Here is a 24,495-nt window from a genome sequence, read left to right as displayed (position 1 = left end):
TTATTTTGTCAGAGATAGGCATATTTATGGATATTTTGGACATTACAAGCGTCCACCACCAGCTCAGTTGTTCCCCAAATAATTGCAGCTTAGCTCTCAACATCACAAACCCCGGCATTATCTGTCACACAACAATAGGTCCAGACTGCCGAGTCTATTTTAAGAAGCCCTCGTTCAGAATAGTTGTTTCATTATGTATAAGTCAAACAGATGTTGTTCAAAACTGACTTTATTCTGGAGATTTGCCCGCATTAGATGTTGGTGTTTCCTTAATCTGGGTCATTTTTAATTCTGCGTTGACATGCGTTCTGCGTTGAGTTCTCTTGCTGTCCCCCCCTTCACGTGTCGTCTTCAGTTAAACGTGTCACATGTCAAACTAACCCAGAACCTTCATTCACTGAGACGATAATTCTGAATAAGATTAGTTTGGGAGTCTTGCCTGCGGTGTCTCTCCAGCATCATGCCTGCCACTGAATTAAGAACTTCCGGCTCTGCATTTTGATGAGCGGCAGCCAAATTTGAGTTGTCTCTGGGCTTAGACAGCTCGCGGGCTGAGTCCCGGGAATCCTGGAACTGGCTGATAAGCTGCTCTCTAGACTCAGAGCCACAGGTGACTGCACATGAAGAAGCCCAAATCCCGAAGTGAGTGTGTGCGTCAGTGCCCCTCTCTCCTCCATGCTGGAGTCGCTTCTCACCTGCAGGCCCTTTGAGAGTTCTGTGCGGGCTCGGCTCCAGCTCCAGAGATTATTGTCATTTATACAGAAGAGCTGAGAGGGTCCCACTTCCTTAGCTCTTAAGAGACATGTGACACACTGAGGCGCTGCGTTATTAAACAAGCCTTTGTTAAGTGCATATGTGATAGGGAGACTGACACCGCGAGCACCTCCAGCCCTCCCCATCTGCTCGTACACCTTCGCTCACGTCCAGTTTGAACGTCCCTGCTGCACCTGATGCTGAGTGCCGGCCCTCCCTTGTAAACACAGTTCCCGTCTCATCTTCAAACACTGCTAACATGATGGCGGGGGTGGAAGGGAGTGAGGGCAGGTGAGGGTCTTTTGAAGCTGCAAACATCTTTCTCTCTCTCATCTTGTCTTCCATTCCACCTGTCTTACCTTTTCTTCACCCCATCACCTCCGCCCACTACACGGCGTCTGACTCACCACAGGAAGAAAATATCTCTGTCACCTGACACTTGTCCTCCAAGCGCTCATAAGCTGTCTCTGTGAATTACATTTGTGTGATGGGCAATCGTGGTGCCTATGTGCGCCCTGTCAGTCAGACAGACTGTGTCGCAGACAGCGCGTGTCATGTGTGAGTGACATGGAGCCCGTACAGTGTAATGGCACTGGTACTGTGCGTGATTGACAGCCGCTAACCGTCACAGCTTCCCGGCAGTGGCTCTGCCAGGCGTGACAGATTCATGTGCTGCTTCTCAGAATAATTATTATGCCCCATTTGTTTTGCCATTTTGATGATTGGACCAACAGATTGGTGAAAGAACATGTCAGCAGATTCAATCTCTTACAACATGTGGCGATGCTTCGCAGTGGTTAATGTATTGGTTTGTGTTCATCGCTGACTGCTTCTGAACTGTTGCTTTTAGAAGAGGCAGAACACAAGAGGAATGAATAACATTTAATACAGTCAATGACGTGCTTTTGTTTGGTTCGCAAACGAAGAGCTCCACAGTTGAATAATTTTGTTGGTTTTAATTTTGTTGACTTCCCAGTTGCTGTATTTTATCTTCTTGTTATTCATTTTATTCTTAATCTATTATTAATATTAGAATCCTCAACTGTTATTAATCAATTATTATTTGTCCTCTTATTCTTCTTGTCCTTCATCAGCTTTGTTCTTCTTGTTTTTGTTCTTGTTTTTATCCATCCTGTTGTTCTTCTTGTTTCTTCTTATTGTTTTTTTCCATGTAGTTCATCATCTTGTTCTTGTTCATCATTCTTTCCTTTTGCTTGTTTGTATTCTTTCTTCATCTACTGTAGCTCCTTCACAATATCTTGTAATCTTCATCTGTCCACTGCTTCAGTGTCCAGCAGAAAAGGGAAAAACAATAAAGTCAACATTGGTGGGAAAGTTTGATACTGAAGTGAGTGGCTTGAATCCAACAGTCATGAAATCTCCCTGGATGGCAATATAATGTTTGATCCATGTGGAATTCATCACTTCTTCTATCCATTTATTGAAACGACCTTGAAAATTACAACCGCTCGAGAGTACTTTGTGCTGTGATGAAGCCTCTTCAGCTGAGTTATAATAATGCATCAAACCTGTCTCTCTTATTTCCCCGCAGGTGAGTGTGCGATGACGAGAAGCGTCAGCGTGTGAGGTCATGGGCTGCACCTCGGCCAAGCAGGTGTCCGCCGTGCCCAATGATGAGGAGGGACGCGGGAAAGCCTACAGCAATGGAGACCTCTTCTCCGGTCAGTGTATTCTCCAAGCAGCTCATCTTCATGTGCTCGAGTCAACTGAAAGCCCAGTTGACCCTGCTGTCCTTCCAAATTCTGTCTCTTTATTAAGGCTCATCATCATCCTGAGTGTTATGCCGCTTTACAGCCAACAGTGGTTTTATTAGTTATACATGTTGACATTATAGGTGACAGGAGTGGAATGGCAATGAAGCAATTATTTTCAGTTTTCATGACACAATACAGAGAAGAGTGATCAGGCTGTCTGAACAGTGATATGACCATCAATGCATGGTGCCTCAGTCTCTCCCAGCTTGTGTTCTCACATGTCTGGTTCTTGTTCTTCATGAGGGACAAAAATGCAATTCTATCATGCAACATGGCTCATCAACAAGGAACATTGCCACATGTGGCTCCAGTGGGATATTTTTTTCCAAGTCATTTTAGTCATTCCCTGCAGAGGGAGGTTTATGTTACGTTGTTATTCAGTTTGATCACTTTGCTGTTTGTGTTGGACTATTTATGGTTCTGATAATGTCATCCGGGTGATCAAGGCGTGACAAAAGTGTATAAAGGGAAATAATCGCTGTTCATCCAGAGAAGAACGACGTGACTGTGGGAACACCCATTCGTTATTTAAATCTTTTATTGCCATTGTGTTATTTAAATTATTGTAACCACAAAAGCAGATGAGTATTCAATCTTTTGTTGTTTTTCAGGGCCTCATCTTTTAAAATAAATACATTTATTTATATAATATATATATAATTTTTTTTAGTGAACATTTTGGGTTGAAGAGAAGAAATATTTGTGAGCGTTATTTGGAGTAAGATAGACAAGTGTCCAGCTTGATATGCATGTCACATCTGGACTTTTCCAAATCCTAAACTGCTAGGTCTTCTAATGTTGACCGATACCATGCTCCAGCTGTTGAAATGCACAAAGGGGCTTGTAGTGTGAACATTGATGTGAAATTTACGTTTCAATTACAGACATAAGATGTTGTCGTGGGCTAAAATTTCCCTTTCGTGCTGGATGTCGACTGTTTTCCTTTTAAGCATAAAAACACAACATGTGGTAAATCATGCCGATTGAAATTAACGGAACTATCCAGATTTTTAAAAGCCAGTATTGCTATTTATATACAAAGACCCTTCTTTGCAATTCATGCGACAAACTGGCAACAAACATTTGCCCAGAAAACCGCAGTTCCCTTTCTTAAGGGAGAGATCCGACCCTATATGAAGCACCGGAGCTAGGCAGTGAGTCAGCCGGGCACCATGTCTGGAACACTTCTCTGTGATGGAAGTGGAGAGAAGAATTGCAATTTGCAAAATTTTCAGCAATGAAATGAACTGTGGTCAAACACCCACACACTCCAAAACCACTCAACTGTGTGTGGGTGTTATCATCAGGCTATCCAGGCTAATGCCAGCTGGAGCGAACCATCTTTGCCATGCTTGCCGGAAACTACCTGCCTGTCTCATTAACTAGTGTGGATCTTGAGCGCTTGTGTAGCTTGGTCGGACCTGTGGTGGATGACAAAATGAGCCGCCTGTTAGGTGACGCAGCAGAAATCCTTCTGTGTGTAAAGAACAAGACACACTGGTATTCAGCAAGTCACTGAAAAATCGTCGGCTCATTTATTATTTAAATCAGACCTTACATTTTGGAGTTGAGGGAGGTTTGATCGTTGTTGAAAAATGTCATTTTCTTTGTTAACTTTTTTTTGTGTTTGTCAAGTGTTTTTTACATTTGTTTCTTGTTTTAACCGGCACCTCATTATCTTAATTATTATTGTATTTTATTTTGAACAGTTTGGGTTATGTGACTGTCTTGTGTTCTGACATTTGAAAGGTTGCCCTTTTTTCTTTTTTTGTACAGTGTCAGTGTACATAGTTTTATCTGATATTATTTAACAGATTGTTTTAATGCTAGAAAAAACAAGAAAAATTGTAAAGTTATTTTTGCTATGTGTATTTTAGTATCCAGGGAGAAATCAGCAAAAGTTGGTGTTGGCCTGTTGGAGTCTGTAAACAACGTTGGTGTTGGCCTAGAAAATCAGTGCAACCCTTGTAATTCAAGATCCAAAATTGGGATTTTCATCTGCCTTTTTGTGTCCAACACTGTTTTTATTGTTGACATTTCACTTTGATGACTCGAGATCAAATTTGAAAGTAGTTATCTGGGGGAAATGGTTGAATGGTTTGGTTGGTGAATGGGTTTTGTGTGTGAGGCGTCAAGACAGATCTTCTGTTGAGTGTAAGAATCTACTGTGGTAGTGGAAGTCTACACTGTGATCACCATTGTCTTGAACATTTCAAAGTGTTGAGAGGGAATCAAGAGTTCAATAAAGTGTTGAGGCATGAACTGACCTTTAACAATCAGATCAAAGATCAGTATATATAAATAAGGATTGTGAGATAAAATTCGATGAAATTGTGATAAAACAAATGCGTCATTGTAGAATGGTTAGTTCTGGGGCCTAATATAAAATGGACCCAGACATGAGTATTGACATGTCTCTGATAATGATAATAATGATAGTTTTCTTCCTCACTGGCCTCAGAAAAAAATTTGAAAGCATAAAATTTGCTTCACATCATATTTTCTATTTGGTGTTTCCAGTCCACCGCCTCGATCTCAGATAAGTTCTCGTCTCTCTGGCTACACATCACTGTCTCCTAATGTCCTGGTTTGACAGCGTGTCTACAGAGACTGCAGAAAGAAGTAGCTTCCTCTGGGTGGGGATATAATGGTAGACTTTGAGGAACAAATTGACTGCTGTGCTAGAAGGAAATTTCTGTGATGATAATCCCGCTAGCTTTAGTGCTGGAATGGATCCTCTCTTAATGTCAGCTTTGGTAAATTCTCAGACCATAAGCCCCAAAACCCTGCCATGACCAACAATGTCTATTTCCAGGGAAGGGAATTCGCCTTGTTCTAAAAATAGGTGACGCAGCCGTGACCTACGGTAACCTGCTGATAATTTGATCAGAGCACAAATGTTTAGTCACCGCCGGCCGACTGTAGGGTCATTTGGCAGACTGTTGTGCAGTGAGGGACGGAACTGTGAGTGAAAGCCAGAGAAAGGGAGTCGATGGGTGGATGAAGGGATTAACAGGGATTAAGAATTAGGAGCAACACTCTGCGATGACTGCACGTGGGCGGTGGGACGTGGCAGATGACGTTCCACAGGAGGTCTTCTCTCTTTCCCTCTCCCACTGGCCCTTTTTTTCCATCACTGCTTTCCTTTGACCTCGCTCTGTGATCCTTCGTATCTCTCCGCAACTCGCCTCCCCCCCACCCCTGTGCGTTTTAAGGGAGCATCAGAATGTGGCAGGCGATGAGAAGTCAGGGATCAGTGTGTTCCTTGAGAGAGAGCGATCATTTACATCGTAGCCCTATTTTTTTCCTTTTTTCACTGCAATTTCTCGGTCACGTTTAAATCCCCTCTTCCCTTCCTTGAGGCCCTCTTCTCTTTTTCTATTTTGGGTGCTCCCCCCTCCTCTTCCTGCCTTCGTCTCCCACTGTTTCTTTTTGCAGCTCTTTCCTTTTCGGTTTGGCTCTGCATTAGGTCAGTGCCCTGCGTCCTTTCACCTCCTTCTTCCCTCGTTCGTCTTAATTGTGCTCGCGATCAGATTGAAAGTGGTCGTCCGTCCGACTGACTGACTGTTTCCATGATATAGTGTGACCGGATAGAAAGTGGTGACCTCTGACATGGAAAGTGTGGATTAAACTCCCTCGACCTCCTTTCTTCCTGCTGTCATCATCCCATCTATGTTGCTTCTACTTGCGTCAGTGTCCTGGTCATTGTCATGAATTGTGGAGTCATTCTTTCCCACTAGAGACGGTCACTCCGTCACCACATCCGTTGAGATTTAGCAAGCGGCTACGTGCTCACGGGGTCGCTAGTTTTCAACTTGTACACGTGCTAGCATGCTAAGTGCTGTGCCCCGGTACATGTGTGTATGTCCTAGATTAATTTGCTGCGAGTTATGTCAAACTCTGGTCACTAACCCAACCCTCCCCCTCCACAGCCCGCCGTCTCGCTCTTTCTCACACACAATAACCGGAAAAGGCTGATCTCTGTTACACAAACAGTGGAGGACGACAAGGAAAAATAGCAACACTCTCCACAACAGCACTCTTCCATTGATGTGTGTAATTAGCACAGTCGGAGGAGGTTGGAGTCGGGACCCTGAGCTGCTATATATGTGTATACATGAGCATATTTGGCTCCCCGACACGTAAACAGAAGCCGAGTTGTGGGCTGTGTCAACATTTGAGGGTCGTTCACAAAACCACATCAGACTTCCCTGGGTATTTGCTTTGTTTCCATGTGAGCCAGGAGGAAATGTTGAGCATGTAATGTAGATGTGTGGCATTCCGTTGTGTCAACCAAAAAAAGCCCTTAATAACTACCCCGTCTGGCTAGGATCCCACCACCAACAATAGGAAATTCAAATTATTCTGGATGTCGATGGACTTGCTTCCTTTGCAGGCGCTCTGATTTGGGAATATCTTTCTCTTCCCCTGGGTTTCAGTGCATTTTTGTCACCAGTTGGCAAGCTGGTTGGTCTACTGGTTAATAATCTGAAAAATGTCTCCAAATTTTGGTTAAACATGAACACATACACACGCATGTTTGAGTCTCTATTTTAACCTAACCTTAGGTTAACCTAACTTTAGCCTGGACTCTGAACCAAACTGGCTCCCAATTATAATGAACTACTTTTACTGAGGTTTCCTCGAAACCTTGTGAGGACAGGATGAAATGTTCTCACAAAGCAAAATGTCCTCACAGAAAGGTGGCTTGTCTAGACTTGGTACTTACAAGCACTTTTTAGTTTTTAGTTTTCATCATGGCACTACAGTCCGATGAAGCTTCCCTTTCATTTCAATGATACTCTGATGTCTGCTTGTTCCATCTTGCCTTCTTCTCCTCCATTACACACATATGTGATGATACTCCTCTTTGATATATGACTTTCTTTTTGCCATTTTTAATCTGATCTCAGTTCAATTTATTGTTCACATGTGTTGTAGCTTATTTGGTCAAATTAAATTTTCAGTGCTGACTTCGTCCTGGAAGCCAGATGTTGTTCCCACAACTCGCAGTCATGGCTCTTTCTGTGTCTGGTTTTATGTTTGCATTAGATGCCACTTTCCTTTCAGCAGTCCACAAACAACTACTAGCAAAGTGAAAACATATTTATCTGAAAATAAATATGTCAGTGGTCTCCGTTTGTCCTGTGATGAACTGGCGACCTGTCCCCTTCTGCCTCATGACAAATGGCAGTGCCCTGCTCCCCTTGGTTGCCAGGACTCAGCAGTATGAATGAGTGAATGAATGGGCTTGTCCCCTAACATGTGTGACTCCTTTTGAGGGTGAACTGCCCTCATCTAGTCCAACACTGAACCAAACATGGTCTGGAATTTCAAATATGCAAGAATAATTGTCATCTTTTTTATGGAAAAAATGCCTTAAATTTGCACATCAAAGAGAAGAAGGTTTTTGGCTTTCATCTTGTCTCGCTGACACACTTCTCCTCCTGCTCCCCCAAAAGCTACAGCAGCGTCACTGTGACGAAATCCCCCTCTTCGTTTCTTGTGACAGTGGCTGTAGCACACGCACAGTTGAGCTGGGTCGCAGTGATCCACCCATCTCTGATGCATCAGTCTTTCTATTCATGGTAAAAGTCACCATAAAATAAAGTTTCTTGATCCAGTTTGGTTGTACGTACGACATTTTTACATCACTCTTGAAAGCAGGTGTGGAGGATGTACACGTGGAGATGTTTTTGTGTTTCCTCATGACTGTGGAGGGCAGCAGAGGAAACCCTCCATAATGGTGTTGTTGCTGCTGCAGAAATGTGTTTCATGTTTACAATCTAAATCCAGCTTTGGAAGGCTGTGTGGAGTTATTAACATGTGTGCGTCTGTGTCGGCATGTTCAGACGGTAGCAGCTTTGCCACAACTCGTTTACATTCCTCGATCAGACGCTCGACAAGTATTCTGGTCTGGGAGTTGTCGCCAGCTTCTTCATCGTCTCTTTCGAGTCATTCGATATTGCTGCAGTTATTAATTTGCTGTTCTGAGTCAGCATTTTTGTAAACACTCAAGTAAAGCAGGTCAGAGCAGAGGGAGGGTGGAATGAATCCGCTGGTGACAAAGTCCCGCTCGTAGAATCTCAACAGAACGCTGATATATTGTGGGCAAAGTATTCAGCCGATAACATGCTTTGTGTTGAAACTGCGTCTGGTTTATTCAGTCAGTCAATGTGTCGCCACGAGTGCAAGGGGTGACTCCCTTACCGAACGCCAGGTTGAATGAAACAATAGGGTGGTGCTCTCTGAGTTTGGTATTGATTTGTAGCATTATGCAAAGTAGTTTTGTGTGTAAATTTTGCTCTTTGTGTGATTTGGGGCCACTATTTCCTCTCCTACTCCCTTTATTTCGGTTTTATTATGACCTCTGTGACCTCCTTCATGTCCCTGTTAACATGGAAGCTGCGCTTCATTCATTTTCTCCACAATCACTCGTAAACTAGAGTTAGACTTGTGCCTTTTAGACTGTTTAAAAGAGACGGCACAGTGGAGAACAGAGCAGCAGAGCATATTAGAGAGTGCAGTTTGGGAGAGCCGACGTGCTGCGGTACAGAGACCTACGACAGAGTGGTGTCAGGGAAAGGTGAGACGGATTTTGCAGTTGATTTTAATGCTGTACACTCAAACATCTTGCTGAGTGACAGCTGGCTTTTTTTTTCATTATTACAATAGTGGCTTGTAATTTGTAAATGTCTTTGGAAACTAAGCAATTTTACAATTTATCGCAATTTATTTATCACAACACAAAATGAATAAAAGAAAATAAGACTACATTATCTATTTACATTATCTATAAATTATTAGTCTGGTTTAGTCTGAACTAAACCAGACTAAAGTTGACACTGGATGTATTACACCTGCTGCCACTAATGTGCCACGATATATGTTTGATAGACAAGATTGTCTGCATTGAATAGTAACAGAACTGCGAGAGAACACGCACTCGTCGTAGCAAAGCACTTTTAATTTAACCCCAAAATCAAACTGACAGAACACAGCATTTAAATATGTAATAACATTTTGAACTTGGACAACAGTAGAGATGCTTCCACTGGTGTGTTAATGGTTGGTCCCGTTTAAGTCCCTAAACATTCTACATTCCTTAGAGCTCCATTACTGGAGATAAAATTAACCTGCATTAACAGTGAACACAAGCAAATCCTGATGCCACAGTGAGTTGGGTTTAGAGAGGCTTACATCTGTTTGAGCCATCATGGGTTACAGAGATCAGTGATGGCTATTCTCACCAATTGGTCCAGGAACATCACTGAGCAAACTTTAAATATGATGACATTTTCCACAGGAATGTGGCCGGTTAGTGTGTCCTGCAAAGGAAACCACACCAGCTGCATGTTGACTATTGGTGACTTGTGCTGAGGTGGGGAGCAGGAGTGAGCACCATCTGCCTCTGCTTGATCTGAATCACATTCTGTCCTCACTTCAGGCCTCATGCCTGATGACTGAACTGGTTTAGTCGCCCAACACGACCCTTTTTGATAAGTGCTTGGGATCAGGAAATGGTGGCTGCTTGGGTGCTACTTTATTTCTGAGAATCCCCAGGGCTTGTGGCATCCCTTCAACTTAATTGTGAACAATTCTGTATTTTATTTCCTTTATTTCGTTATGCTAAAATGTCTATCTATCTTTGTCTATAGTGTGCTGTGTTGCAGATGTTCAACAACCTCCTTATTCTCCACTGTCTTCCACCTCAATCTCTTGAAACTATTACTTGATGTTTCTTTTGTCCATTTTGCTGGAAATAAAAACGCTTTCTTACTCTCCAGATAGAGCACAGCGGTAAATCAATTTCACATCGCCTTCATTTGGAGGCATCTTCTTTCAAATGTGACTGTGATCTGAGCCGTGCTGAGGCGGAGAGGCTGCAAAATATTCTCAAGATTGTGTTAAGAGTGTCACTTCCACTGTGCTGCTGCTAAGTTCCTTAAGCTTCTCCATGAAGCTGCTAAGCTGATCCAGGAAGAGCATCTCACTTCATTTCCTCACCCCTGGACTAGTGTCGTGGATATTTGCATGAGTACAAGCCTCTCTTCTGAAACTGTCCCATCAGCGATACATGATGCTTGAAGTCCTGCTGCAGGTTTGAGTCTGACAATTCGCTCATATTAAGGATGAGATTGAACCGATGTGGTCAGTGTGCCCTGTGTGGGAGGCTCCTGAAGACTGTTTACTCGTCTCCTTTCTGTCTCTTCTGCCTTTTACCGAAACTCCATCTTTTTCTCTCCTCAGATGAGTACAAGTTGAAGGGAGTGGAGGAAGTGAAGTACATGAGAGGGGAGGAGAACCGGGTGAACGTGCGCAACCAGGAGAACCTGGTGAGATGCACTCTGAAGCAACACTGACCTTTACCTGCCTGTCCGTCATCTCAAGTCAAGCGTGTTCACGTCCAAAGGCATCTACGTCAGCCGGCTGATATCATAAACACTTCCTTTGTCTCAGACACAACAGGGGAAATGCACACAAATACACACAGTGCTGCACTAATGGCTGGTGGAGCTATATGTGTGCGGATGTGTTTTTGTTTGAAGAATACTCTCCTCAGTCAGTGGAGTGCTCTGCCTCAGCCTGAGTTTGAAATTCCATCATGTCACTGCCTATAAACGTCTCTGCTGGATGACATTACTCCACTACTCTAAATTAAAGCACATTTCAAAAAAGAAATATTCATAACTGTGCATGCAGTTACATTGGGTTGTTTGTATAAAACAATATCAATTGAAGAATGAAGTTGCTGTCACAGAGTATGCAAATAAGACGGTACACATCCCATCTTCTTTAAACTTCTCAAGGACAAACCTGTTAAAAGTAATACTACGCAATTATCAATAAAAGTGTTTTCAAATAAAAGTAAGAAGCTGTGATGTTGATAGTTGGATTAACACCTCATTGTTCAGTAGTCTAGAACCTTGGTGGTCTGGAGAGCAGGGTTGGGCAAACCAGTCTTCACAGGGCTGGGTGGTGCAGGTTTTTGTTCCCATTGATCAACTGAAACAAGCAACACCATACTGACAATCAACCAATTACACTCCCATGTCACCTTGGTGAAAAGGTGTCCTCTTCTTTGGCTGGAACAAAAACCTGAGACATTAGCATGAGACATCAGTCCGTGTTGCTGAACTGTGTAGTTACTGTTATATACGACGGTGTTCTAAGTGATGTCCAGGTGTTACAGGTTATAGTGACTCTCTACTGACTGCATTTTCATTAAAACACCATCTTTCACATCGCATCAATACTTCCTGGGAATAACAGTTTTAGTCAAATGTTTATGTCACTGCATGACATTGTGTGGTTAGAGCACCTGATCAAGCCATTTGAAGTCTTTGTTTTGTGCAACTAATTGTAGGGTTAAATCTTTTCTCGCAAAAGTTGCGGTGGCTTCTGCTATCTTGATGGTCCATGGAGAATCAGCCAGTTAAGTCTGTGATTCCGGCAGTTTCAGTTGTTTTGCTCCAGACGGCTTCTAGTGGGAAGCTATTGTTAGCAGCGCAGTTTGATATGCTGTGCCCTGGATTCTGAAGTCTGTAATATTTCTGTAATAACTGCGCTGTGCTTGGAGCTCCTTCCAGGTTCTTGTCTTGAGCTGCTTTAAATGATTCACCAGGGTTTTACCAGCACCAACCTTGTGGTGTTTATATGCAGATTTCTAAGACATACACGTGCCACTACATGATGATCAATCTCATGCTCTATGAATCGATATAGAAATTTTTTTTTTTTTTTTTCCAAACTTTGTTACCTATCTGCTCACTGCTTTTCCTACGTTGGCCATTGTTGATCATTAGAAACAGAAATAAAGAGAAGCCTCGCGGCATCCGGCTGGTGGGTGAAATCAATGACAGATCAGTGGAAGTTAAAATCTGGTCAAAGCCAGTTTGTTTCTTGGTGGGTCTTAATGGGTCGCTGACAAGACACGCGGCACATTCTTGACAAGACACTAGAATCCAGTCCAGCCAGTGCTGCTCTGCTCACCCCACATCTCCTTCAGGTTCTGAACAAACACTTGTGCTTTGTAAAACAAACATGTCTGTTTCCACCAGTCTGACAAGTGAGTGTTTGTTTGTCTCTTTCAGGAGAAAAGTAATGTGCAGCACCGGGGGAAGCCACAGAAAGAGGTGGCTGCAGCAAACGTCAAGTCAAAGTACGTGGATAAAAGTTTCTAATGAGCCGCCGCTAATGAGGAAAGTTTGGGATATTAAATATTTACAGATTTGTGGCCTCAGTCGGGTGATTCATCTTAATGAATGTTGTGCATGTTTATGTATTCGTAATCGTTCACTCTGGCTGCTTATATAATATAATAAGTCAAAGAACGATCTGAAGAGGTTGTAATAAAGCAGCAGCAGGGATGGCGTGTGTTGGAGCGGCGAGGTGGGGGCTGCCATGGAAAATTCTCATGATGTATTTGTATCCTCCCTGTCTTCGTCCTTCGCCGACTTCCTCTCCCTCCTCCTCCTCCTCCTCCTCCTCACTGTTCCATTTGCTGACTTCCAGCATTCACACGTCAGAGAGCCAGCAGGAATTCTTCAGGATGCTGGATGAGAAGATTGAAAAGGTGATGAATCAACCCCACTGTCACAACACTCACTCACAAGGCTGGCTCATTGGAGATCACGTGATCACGTGACTGTGTCGCGAGTGTGCGCCGCGTCATGTTGACGTCTTCAGATACAAGGCATTTTAATTTAGACTGTTCATCCGTGGCTGATGAAAACATCATCATTGCCAGTAGTGAACTCAACTTTCCTCTCATTCACCGGATTATTCCATCTGTTCCACGGCAGCGTTTCCACTGGGTCATGTGGTGAAAGCAGCCCACGTTGGGCCCTTGAAATGTTGCCACATTATTAAAAACAACATTTGAGTGCTGATCAGATTTATAGATGCATTTCCTCACCGCTCTCTTTCTTCCCAGAGCTTATTTTTTCTCTGTGTTTAAATGGCACGGGATGAGACGAGACGTCTCTTGAAGAAGAGACGAGTGCTCCTCATCTTGATTAAAGAAAGAACACACTTGCTGTCAGCACTAGACTTCCTGAGTGGCCATCTTCTGATTTAAGAAGTACATTTAGTGAAGTAAGGAGTCCTTGTTTACTTTAGTTATCTGAGGGCAAGAAGCGCGTCTACTCTTGGTTTTCCCACCGGAGACGTGCAGTAGTGCAGCTGCAACTGCTTGTTGAAGGTCTGCTGCGTTGGTGCTGGGATCTCATGTCACCTGCTCACCTTCCACTTCTCGGGCTGGTCACAGACAGATAGGAAGATATGGGAAAGACAGAACTTGGTCAATATCTTGGATTCTTTCACCACAGTCACCGAAAGTATCTTAGGTAAAGAGTCAATAAGGAATCAGTTCTTGCCACCTACATACTGTAAGGTGCAGGAAGTGTCTGGGCTGGTTAGGTTTGAAAGGAGACCTGTAAAAGCAGTGTTTTTAGTGAGAAATGATCCAGTTTCATCTTATTTGTCTGGAGATAGAGGTGGGCAATGTGATGACATTAAATCATGAACAATTAGAACGTTTATGATCTACCAACATGATTAAATTGATTCGGTCACATTCTTTCTATACACTATAGATCTATGCTGAAGCTACTGGTCCATCACTCACATCACACAGTGCTACACCCAATGCTCCTCTTGACACACACACACACACACACACACACACACACACACACACACACACACACACACACACACACACACACACACACACACACACACACACACACACACACACACACACACACACACACACACACACACACACACACAGAGCTAAGAAGCCAGTCAATCCATAACTTTGAGTTGTTTTTAAACCTGATGCTCCTGTACTCTAACTTGACCACACACCTTCACGACAGAATGAGTGATCCTTGTCAGATCTGCGACGCCAAAGACTGCACCGCAGAGCTAACGGCTAACATGTCGTCTCACTTCAAAACTTTGACACTTGTAGACCATCAAAGTTTCCTCCGCTGTTTAAAAGTTGGTTAGAAACTAAATGCAGAACCAAATAAATGTGAAGAGAGAAAGAATCATTGCTGTTATGAAGCAAGCTAAGGCAAAGAATGTTAAAGATTTGTCTGGAAATTGTGCTGAAATCAAAACGGTTATTAAAAATTAAATACATCATGAGATATGTTGCAAGATGATGGCGGTGCATCATGGAAGAGGGAGGGTGTGTGGAAGCCCCTGATGGGAAATGCAGAGAGAAGTAATGTGATTCCTAAGTTGACTGGCACAGAGCTGCCGGTGCGTTCTTCCTGATAAATGATAAGAGTTAAACATTAACTGATAGACTGATTCTTTGTTCCTCTAGTTTGGATTTTATAGCTCCAGTGTAAAACCAAAAACAAGATGCAAAACCTAGTGGTTTGTTAGTTCCTAATTTGTTGTGTAGTCTGTCCCACCCATGTTTTAAGGATTAGTTGTAACCTTGCCCTCCTCGGATCATGTTGTGAGGTAATAAGCAAACATCAGGCATAAGTCAGCGCTCTCTGAGTACTTTTCTTGTTTTAGATCTCACCTAACCTGTCTACCTTATGTCTGACCTCCTGCGGTGGTCCGTCTCACCAGCTACTGTCTTCAGGGTTACATTTTACTTACAATTCTTGTACTATGATTTTAAGAATCAATAACATATTTTTGTGTAATGTTGAGTAGTGATGTGCTTAGATTTCATTGTCGTTTTGTCCAACAGGGGAGAGACTACTGTTCGGAGGAGGAGGATGGAACATAGCACAGCGGCCCCTCCGAATTCAAGGAAATCCACAGAGAGCCTCATGGAGTGTGTGCGCTTGTGAGTGTGTGTGAGTGAGTGACAGAATTTATTCAGTGTTTCACCAATGGGGGGGGATTGGTGCGACGGGACTCTACTGGTGTGCATGTGTGTGCTTTTAGACAAACGGCAAAGAAAGTATTTTATGAGAGAATGAAAGGGGAGAATGAGACGCAAAAGGACACTTTTGTCAGAGATTACAGCCCTCGTCCCTTCAGGCCAGCCAGGAGACAGTTGGACATGTCATGCGAGGAGGACGTGGTGATGATGGACGGTTGGAAACGGATCAGCACCTTGTCCCTTTTACTCTTTCTTGTCCGTCCCTGAAAGACTTTGCCCTGCGATTTGAAACAGGAACTTCTAAATACAGACGACCCGTGGGTGTGTGGAGCACTGAGAGGCGTGAGAGTGGACCGGAATGGAAGCCTGAGTCGTCAAAGATGCTGAGGGCAGCGGACTTATGTAACAAGCACGTTGAACTTTTCCGACATTCTTTTGCCTACCTGTGGCCTGGAGGGACGGAGAGGACGGACGGATCAGGGAAGATAGATGTTTGTGATATTTTAATAAGAGAATCGAGGGCGCAGCAATGAACTGAAACTCCTCCTGCCTTCTGATACCAAGAACCCTTTTTATTTTTATTCTCTTCCTCTGGCGATTTTTCACTCCCCACGCCCACCCCACATTTCCTTTTTTTTTATGCTTTCATTCTTTGGTCTTGTTCGTGTTTGTCATCTAGATCAATGGTCACCAAAGCTGGCAGTCTTCATTCATGATGGTGAGCATCTGTGTCTCAAACCAGCATCCACTTGTGAATATAACAGGACTACAAATCACAGCTGACGCAGCCATTCAGTTTATGTAACACACACACACACACACACACACGCACACACACTGGCAACCATACCCCCTTCATTTCAGAACTCTGCATCAACTGAAGGTGTGTTCTGTTGGGCTCTGGTTCTGCTCTGATTCAGTATTCACACACACAGACAGTGGAGCAGCAAACTGAGATGGAAAACAATGGGAGGAGGCATGGTTGTCACGGAGACAGACCTTCACATTTTTGTTGACATCTTAAATGGATACTTCCTGTTGTATTATTTGTATACTTTTTTCTATTAAAATTAAAAATGATGACATTATTTATGCTGAGGGGTTATTTACACAAGTGTTCCTGAGCGGTGGTGTCTCACCGTCGGTCACCGCTCCTCTGCTCACGCCGTGACGTCGGCCTTGTTGCTTTTGTTACTCCGGTCAGCAGCGGTGCTACGCTCTCAATTGTTATCACAGAGTTCAACAGTCTGACAGGTTAATCTGAGCCTCATTCACTCACTTTTTACAAAGATTTGAAGCCATGAAATGGCTTTTTTGGGATAAGCAATCGAGCAGCCCTTTACTGGACATTTCTTGATTCTTGATACATATTTAAGAAATACGTTAATTTTATTGTAATACATGTAAAAAATATTGCATGGCAAATACATATGTTTGCTGGTCAGTGTCTGATCATATTCTCAAATAATGCATGAAGAGAGAGAGAATGAGAGAGAGAAAACATCTGTCCTTCCAGGTTTTGACAACCAACGTTGGAAATCTCTTATTATAGTAATTCAACGTAGTGTTCTCCATTGCGCTGGACATACTGGCATCTGATCACCGGGGCAGACTTTTGATATGCCCGGTTCAACCACACTGAAACTAAGACTTTGTAGATTGACGTTGACGGCCTTTCATTTTTTTTAAGGAAACATGTTTTTTCTGCTTTATTGCATGGACCAAAGCAGAGTGGCTAAATACATACACAGACAATATTATGCTCCATATTGATCGGTTGCATTCGCAGCTTCTTTTCGACATTAAACCAATCAATGACTGGTGAAGTCACGGATTAATAATTGAGTATATTAGTATGTAACAGCCCATTGTGCTGATCAATATCTGCTGCTGTAGCCTGAAGTGCACCAGCGTGGGTGGGCACCATGACGGTCAGGAGGCCGGTGCTTGAGGTGATGATGAGAAGCACATTTCACCGCTGTCCAACTGCCACTGACCCACATACTCCTTCGCTCGCCGTGACTCACTCTCAGGGCTGCAAGGTTACAATCGGCTGCATGAAACAGTCCCAGTGAGACTCTCCCACACACTCACAGCTATAAATGTGTGTTGGATGCAGACGCAGAGGAATAAGTCTGATGGTGGGAGGGGGAGGCACTTGTGGCCTGTTAACCTCAGACAGGAATACTGGCTCCCGAATGTTCTTTCCGCCATCACTCGGATAAATCGTGCCGCTCATTGTTTTAATATGCGAGGAGGTGTAATGCACTCCTTATTAAGAGGAGAGCTGTTCTGGGCAGTGACTCAAAAACCTTCCATTTTTAGACAAATTTCAGCCAAATAAACACATCGGCAGGAGAAGCAAAGCTAGTCTTATTATTGCGCCGTTTCCGGAAAATGAATAGCTCCAAGACGCATGAATTATTCAACTCAAATAAATTAGAAAACGTTCATCACTTCAACATCCACTGTGAGATGTTTTTACTGTTGAATTAGCTGAAATATGGGATCCAATAATGAGAGAAAATTCCATTTTTTAATCACGTTCATCCAAAGAGATGAGATACCATCAGTCAAAAGTGAACATCACAAGTGTGTATGCTGAATGCTTAACATACTGAAACATACTGATTGAATTGGTCCAGTTTTCTTCCTGTTCATGTGATTTAACTTGAACTTTAAGATTCGATGACATGTCAATGTCATGTTTGAAATTAACCTGAGAACTAATTTTCATTCCACCATTTGACCTTCTAGTACAAGTCAAAGTCAAATATATCTCATTGACAATGTTTCAAGACATGAAAAGTGCAGTTTTCAATTGAATTTCCTTCTTAAGAGATTAAATTAAATTTCACAAAAAGCTCAGAAGTAGCAGGATTCTAAGCTAACGCCAGCCAAGCTAAAACAATTTTTAGACGTCCTGGTATTTAGATGAAAATACAGCAAATTTTTGAAATTTGAAATTTATTGAACCTTTTGAAGTCAGTGAAGCTCATTGGTCCATAAGAAATTATACTTAAATTTACACTATTGAAAGTAATATAATATCGATGTAAGCAATGACAAAAGTAGATGTCACAACAAGAGAGTAGCAAAATAAATCCAGCATTAGCTCACTGCTCAAATAAGAACACTATCTGAGTTATGTAATTCAGCCAGCCAATTACAAATATTCTAATGTTTGTGCTGTACACTGAAGACACCAAGAAGCTTGTGGAATAAATGAAAGGGAACAACTGAACACTGGGAGACTCCAGCTACTGCAGCGGCCTGAGGAGAGATTTAGCACATATGGAACTGTGACACTGGAGAGTTCATCACAGAGCTTCATTATGACCGTATATGTTTGTGCGTGCGCTTTATGATGTGAAGAGATGATCCTGGTCACGCTCCCTGCCAGGCCTCTGCTTGTCCTGCTGCAATTAACAACTAGTTGCTGCGAGTCATGTGAGGAAATGATGTGGATTCATAGAAGCATTTTCAAGGACGTGTGGTAATAGTGTGGGTGAAGTGGCTGTGAGGCCATCGGAGTTGATTTGTTCCCGCCAATCCAGCCCAACTTTCCAACATACTCCTATTTATTTATTTATTTTTGGTAGTCACAATGAATCATTTTAATGTGAGAAACAAGGCGTGTTCGAAAAAGGGATCAAATATGCTGGCATCACTGAGAAAATGTGTCTAATTTACAGAAGCATTTCCTAACAAACGTTCCATAACTGCTGAGAAAACAAAAGTCAAAAGCTCACTCAGGGAAAGGTCTTACAAGAAAGGGAAGAAAATAAAGAATATCAGAAGAACCTCACAATAATGCATTTGAGCAATATATAGGTAAAAACGAAGACAAAATAATTACATATCAATTGGAAATTATTAACTGCAGCCACATTTCTAAGATCTCAAAGTCTGACCTTATGAGGGCCAGATAAATACATTCAAAGAGTAGTGTGTGTCCCTGGGGCTGCACTATCCCCCAGTCTGGTTTAAATGGACATTTAAATATTTTATTTGTTTGACTGCGACATTTTCTCTGCCTTCTTCAACCCCGGATGGCTAATAAAAAGGGGAATATTTTTTACCCACACCATCTTTGAAGCATAAAATGTAACTACAGTGTCATAAAGACCTTTTCAGGGCAGCATCAGCTCAAAGCGCTTGGGCACTCTGCACCTCCAAAGTCTCATTTCCCCCACATTACTCTAGCCCCCTTTACCCACCCACCCCCCAAGTCTCCCCCGGCCTTCTCTGTCTCACGCTTTCCCCATCACATTTGTATGTAAAGCCTCTCTGTGCAGATCCATCAGTGGATTACCTCGGCAGAAAAGGAGTGGGCGGCCAAGACTTCATGAAGATACACACAGGAAGCACATCGCCTGTGAATGACCTACATAAAGGCCAGTGTAAACAAGGTGTAAACCAAATTAATGAAGTTGTAATGTAGCAATGGGGGCCTCCATGTCAACAATATATGGCAGTGTATGTTTTTCTGACTGCTGTTGGAGGCATTTCCATCCGCTGGTGAGACAGTAGGAAGATACCCACTGGTGCTGATGATGAACATCTCGGTGCAGGAGGATTTGCGCTCTGGCTGTCTAGACTTCACATCCCTTTAGACACAGATGGATGTAGGCAGAGAGGAGGATAGGACAAGAGCTCCCTCTGCTGGTGTTCCCTATTCTCTGACTCGCTCAGTCTTCATTTGATCAGACACCACAGGTAAATGTTCAAGGTCAAGCAAGGTCGTTGATTATTAAAATGGATAACAGATGGCGCTGGAGCTGTCACTTCCTAGAGAGACTTGATCGTCTCTTTATTGGAGCAGTATGTCAAACTGACACATGGACGGGGAGGACACACATAATCAAATTCAGTCGCCTGCTCCCACCGAAATTAACTAGCCCCGAGAGTGAAGCTGAATTAGGCCCGTGTCAAATGCAGCCAGAACATTATGGCCACTTGTCTGTTCTTGCATCTGTTCATGTCTCCTGGGGTGTTCACCCGTCGTCTGCCATGCCATTTTTCTCTCACTCATGAACAAGACCTGAAGAACTCCTCCACCTGGGGAGGCATCCTTCTCCTAGAGAGAACCATGTCTCTGTTTTAGAGGAGCTGATTTTCACCCCAGCTTGTCTACTTTGGTCTGTGAATCTGTCTTATGAGATGAGTGGTGTTTGTCTGAGGGAGCACTGCATCATCTGAATATAAAAAAACATCCTGAGGTAGGCAAACTGAAGACCCTCTTCATTATGGCTGTGTCCAGAAATTCCTTCCTTATAGATTGTGACAGGGAAACGTGGCAACAGGAAACTCTGGCTGAGTGCAACCCTCACTGGAAAGGAATCCAACCGACACATCAAATTCCTTCTCCAAGTCTTTTGTGCACCAGGAAAGGCCATCAGAATTATAAAAAGCTACACCAAAAACCTTTTGATTTGTATTATTGGGACTTGGAGAAGATCTCAATCGATGATCTCAACAGAAGTGGTAAAGAGGGAGCAAGTGCATGGACAAATGGATCTGCCATAATTCACCATGTCCTCACTCTATTCTGAGATCTGCACCCAGGAGTGTGAGCTCCCCACACACCACTCTCCAGGCTTCTCCTCTACGTGCGTCTCGAGCTGCTGAGACACTGCTCCACGGAAGAGGGACTATCTTCTAGTCAGCCACATATGAAGGCACATTTTGGTTGCTTGTATCTCGGGTCTGGTCATTTTAGGTGATAATTTATACAAGATTATATCCAAATCTGTGATAGTTGACAAGTATGGAGAAATTCTTGAAAAGAAAAAATGAAACTAAAGAAAGTGATGGTGGCCTCAACAGTAAAAACTGTTCATGAAAGCACTTGTTAAAGCAGTTTTCATTTTGACTTTACTTATATCTTCATTGGAGTTGAAATAAAATAGATTAATTTTATTTTATGATATCTGGACATCGTTTTATTATATTTATTTTATTCAGACTTTTATTAAATTTTTCAGTTTGCATTTTTTTCTTTTGTACATTTGATGAATATGACTTGCACCTGGTTCTGCTGCTGGTAGGACTTTCAATGATAAATAAATGTCTTTGCGATGATCACATGGTTTCATGACATTTCACAAGGTTTTAGTTTGTTGATGTGTAAGACGATTACATATGGTTATTGAACACAAATTAAATCAAGAGTCATGAATCAGTTCTATTCCTTGAATGGGCCCCGGGTCCTAAGGTGGGCCCTGAGGTCAAAAAGTTTAAGAGCCCTTGTTTTAAAACTGGGGTCAAGAAACTCCTCAACGGAATCATTGAAACCTGCATTTATCCCAAACATTACAAAAACGGACATAATTCTGCTTTAGTCCGATATCCACGGTTGGAAAATGCAAAAACATGGCCATGACCAAAATTACAAAGCAGATGTTTTTCTCCAGCAGCATGAGCAAGTGACGGAGCTGGAGTCTTGTAAGAACAGAAGCGTCAGAGTGGCCCAACACACGCTGTCTGTCCTCTCAAGGTTCACTGGACCTGACAGCTTCGGCTAACTCGGAACAAGTCGCAACTCAGACGACCTCAGTTGATGATTTTGATCTCTGACCTTTGCTTTAGAGCTGAATATGCACGAGGCCATAAAGAATCAGGGAGCAAGATATTTAAGAGAATTCCAGCGTCTGAGCAGATGGGTTTGAACAGGCCGGTGTGTTCAGAGAGTGGTAGTTTTGGCACTAGAGGGAGCTAAGGAATTAAGACTTCCCTCTCAGACAGCAGTGAGTCATGTGTGGGCCATAACAGAAAGCATGGCACAAGACTCTTATTACCTCAGCTGAGGAGGAAAACATTACTCCGCTGAAATAAATGAAGTGGAGACAATGAAGTCAGCTGGGTTCGCCCGTCTCTGTGTGTGTGTATCTTTGCCTTCACCGCACTGTCATTACAAAAGGTTAGCAGAGGGTGACTATAATCAAATATAATATGATATTATGAGCCGGTTTGGACTGGAAAGGTGCAAGCGGCGGTGTGTGGTGGGATGTCTAATTGAGAAATTGCTCAGGCCTGATTCTAGTTGTGTTACTGTGTCACTTTGTCTGCTGTGGTATGGGAAAGCAACCAAACAAGTGTAAACGGATACAAGGGGTCGCTGTGTAAAAGTTTGTTACATTGGGCAGTGAAGGGGCCTGTTTCATTCAGGAAACATGAAATTCTTCGGAAAGAGGTAACATTTCTAACATGTAGAACATTTAGAATGAACGGTCAGATCAAATTCAGATCCTCATGTGAGGCAAAAAGAAAACATTAATGTTTAAAATAATTGTTTTAAATATGCATAAAGACCTTTTAGACATTGTGAAGACAGCCACTAACATGGCTTATAATATGCCATGCCCGGGCCATGCTCATGTTTCTATTTCAATAGCTACGTTGAACTCCAGCAAGTTGGTCTCCATCAGCTCGGCCTCTCCTTCACCATGTCGGATCAGGCAGAGCAAAGCTGGTTTTACTTGATGCTGACCATGAGCAGTTTTCCCTCGCAGCAAAATAAGCTGAGGTGAGATAATTGGACCTGTAGAGTGCTGCGGCCAGAGGTCAAAGCTGGTCAAGATGACATTTTCAGCTGCAAAGTTCAAACATAGTTGAATGCTCTCAAAGTTGCTCCCTGGACAAACATAGTGTGGCTGAGTATCCTCAGATATTACACACGAAACCAAAATAAATTGATCCCTATGAAAGACTGACTAAATTGATCCCTAAAAAAACCTGTTGTTATGCATCATTAAAACCTTCACCACACGTGTATGACACATCACATGTCAATGACAGAGTTAAACTGCTCATGTGAAGTGTTTCGGTGTAAACTTGTGCATGTAATTTGGAGAAGAAAGGGTCGGAAATGTAAACATGAAACTGACACGTACAGAACATATATTTAAATGTATGTTGTTGGACAGGGGTCTACGGGGTCCACATCACATGGAGTGACTGTTCTGAGGGGAAGTCAAGCCAATAGGTCAGAATCTACTCATCCCCAGTATGCACTGTTCTCCCTCCTGCCATCCAGCAGATGGTCCTGCAGTATCCATTGCAGAACCACCAGATTCAGGAACAGTTTCGTTCCTGGTGCTGTCAGGTTGCTGAACATTGGACAATAGCTGCAATACTGTTTATTTGTTTATATTTAGTGAATACATCATCTGATAAGTATTAAGTATCTGATAAGTATCTGATATTTATTTATTTTTGGACGTATAGTTTTTGTTTTTGGAAACCAGAGGCCTCAGACCAAAATTCCGTTGCTATAATATAGTAATAATATGTTTTTGTGCACACAGTGAAGAAAGTCTAAATCTAAGTCTAAGTCTAAGAAGAAAAAAAAAATATTATTATTAAAATGCATAAAACAAGGAAATATGAAAAACTTCAAACTAATTCTTTGGCCAGTGCTATGGAGCATTGTATAAAAGCACTTTATTACAAGGTATTTTACTCTCAATTTAATGTATTTATTTATTTATTTTGGAAACAGAAATATTGTTAAATTGGATTATTTCATGGAGTAACACACATTTGACTGCAGGATTTATAATGTTGTGGAGGAAACATAAAAGATAAAAGACACATAAAATAGGACAAAATAAAATAATTTTCAACCGTAATGAATGAGAAAAAACATTTACATAGCTTGTGCAGTTTTGTTCAGACCACATGAGGACCACTTAAATACAGGCAAAGGGATGCTCTCAGTGGATTTGTCTGTTCAAAAAAAGGTTGTAATGACTCTTGATCTTATTAATTACAGGTTCTATAGTAAATTAAACAGTTTTTTATATCTGTATTTTTTTTTATATCTGACAGCGGGATTCTCTGAATAAAGTTCGGTCTGTTAACAATCTTAAACTGTGTTAAACTGAGGGTAGAACCGTGTGATGGACTGATGACGCTCGGTGTAGATGCCAGATCTGTCCTCTTACCCAATGTGTCCTAGCTGCCGCGGGATGATGACGTCACATTCGGCATATGCGATTTTTAAAAATGTTTTAATGAGCCACAGGAAATTGAAATAAAGGATTTCAAGGCGCTTTCTACCACACGCGTAACATTTATGTCCACAAAATACGCTGTTTGTCA

The 24,495-nt window shown here is 42.4% G+C and overlaps 1 protein-coding gene across 1 annotated transcript in view; it reads left to right on the top strand.

The window, feature by feature from the left end:
* zgc:92140 (uncharacterized protein LOC447854 homolog) overlaps nucleotides 1-16,684 on the top strand; it is a 29,463-nt gene extending 12,779 nt beyond the window's left edge. Inside the window, exons 2-6 of the mRNA XM_053887677.1 lie at nucleotides 2,306-2,435; nucleotides 10,779-10,864; nucleotides 12,623-12,690; nucleotides 13,044-13,104; nucleotides 15,253-16,684. Of these exons, the coding sequence (XP_053743652.1) occupies nucleotides 2,345-2,435; nucleotides 10,779-10,864; nucleotides 12,623-12,690; nucleotides 13,044-13,104; nucleotides 15,253-15,291 (345 nt within the window). The 5' untranslated portion in view covers nucleotides 2,306-2,344 and the 3' untranslated portion in view covers nucleotides 15,292-16,684. The remainder of the gene's footprint in view (nucleotides 1-2,305; nucleotides 2,436-10,778; nucleotides 10,865-12,622; nucleotides 12,691-13,043; nucleotides 13,105-15,252) is intronic.
* The last annotated feature ends 7,811 nt before the right edge of the window (nucleotides 16,685-24,495 follow it).

Source organism: Synchiropus splendidus, chromosome 1 (assembly GCF_027744825.2).
Source record: "Synchiropus splendidus isolate RoL2022-P1 chromosome 1, RoL_Sspl_1.0, whole genome shotgun sequence".
In the NCBI taxonomy this organism is placed as follows: domain Eukaryota; kingdom Metazoa; phylum Chordata; class Actinopteri; order Syngnathiformes; family Callionymidae; genus Synchiropus; species Synchiropus splendidus.
Note: the sequence above shows the minus strand (reverse complement) of the source record. Positions and strands in the feature narration are given on the sequence as shown.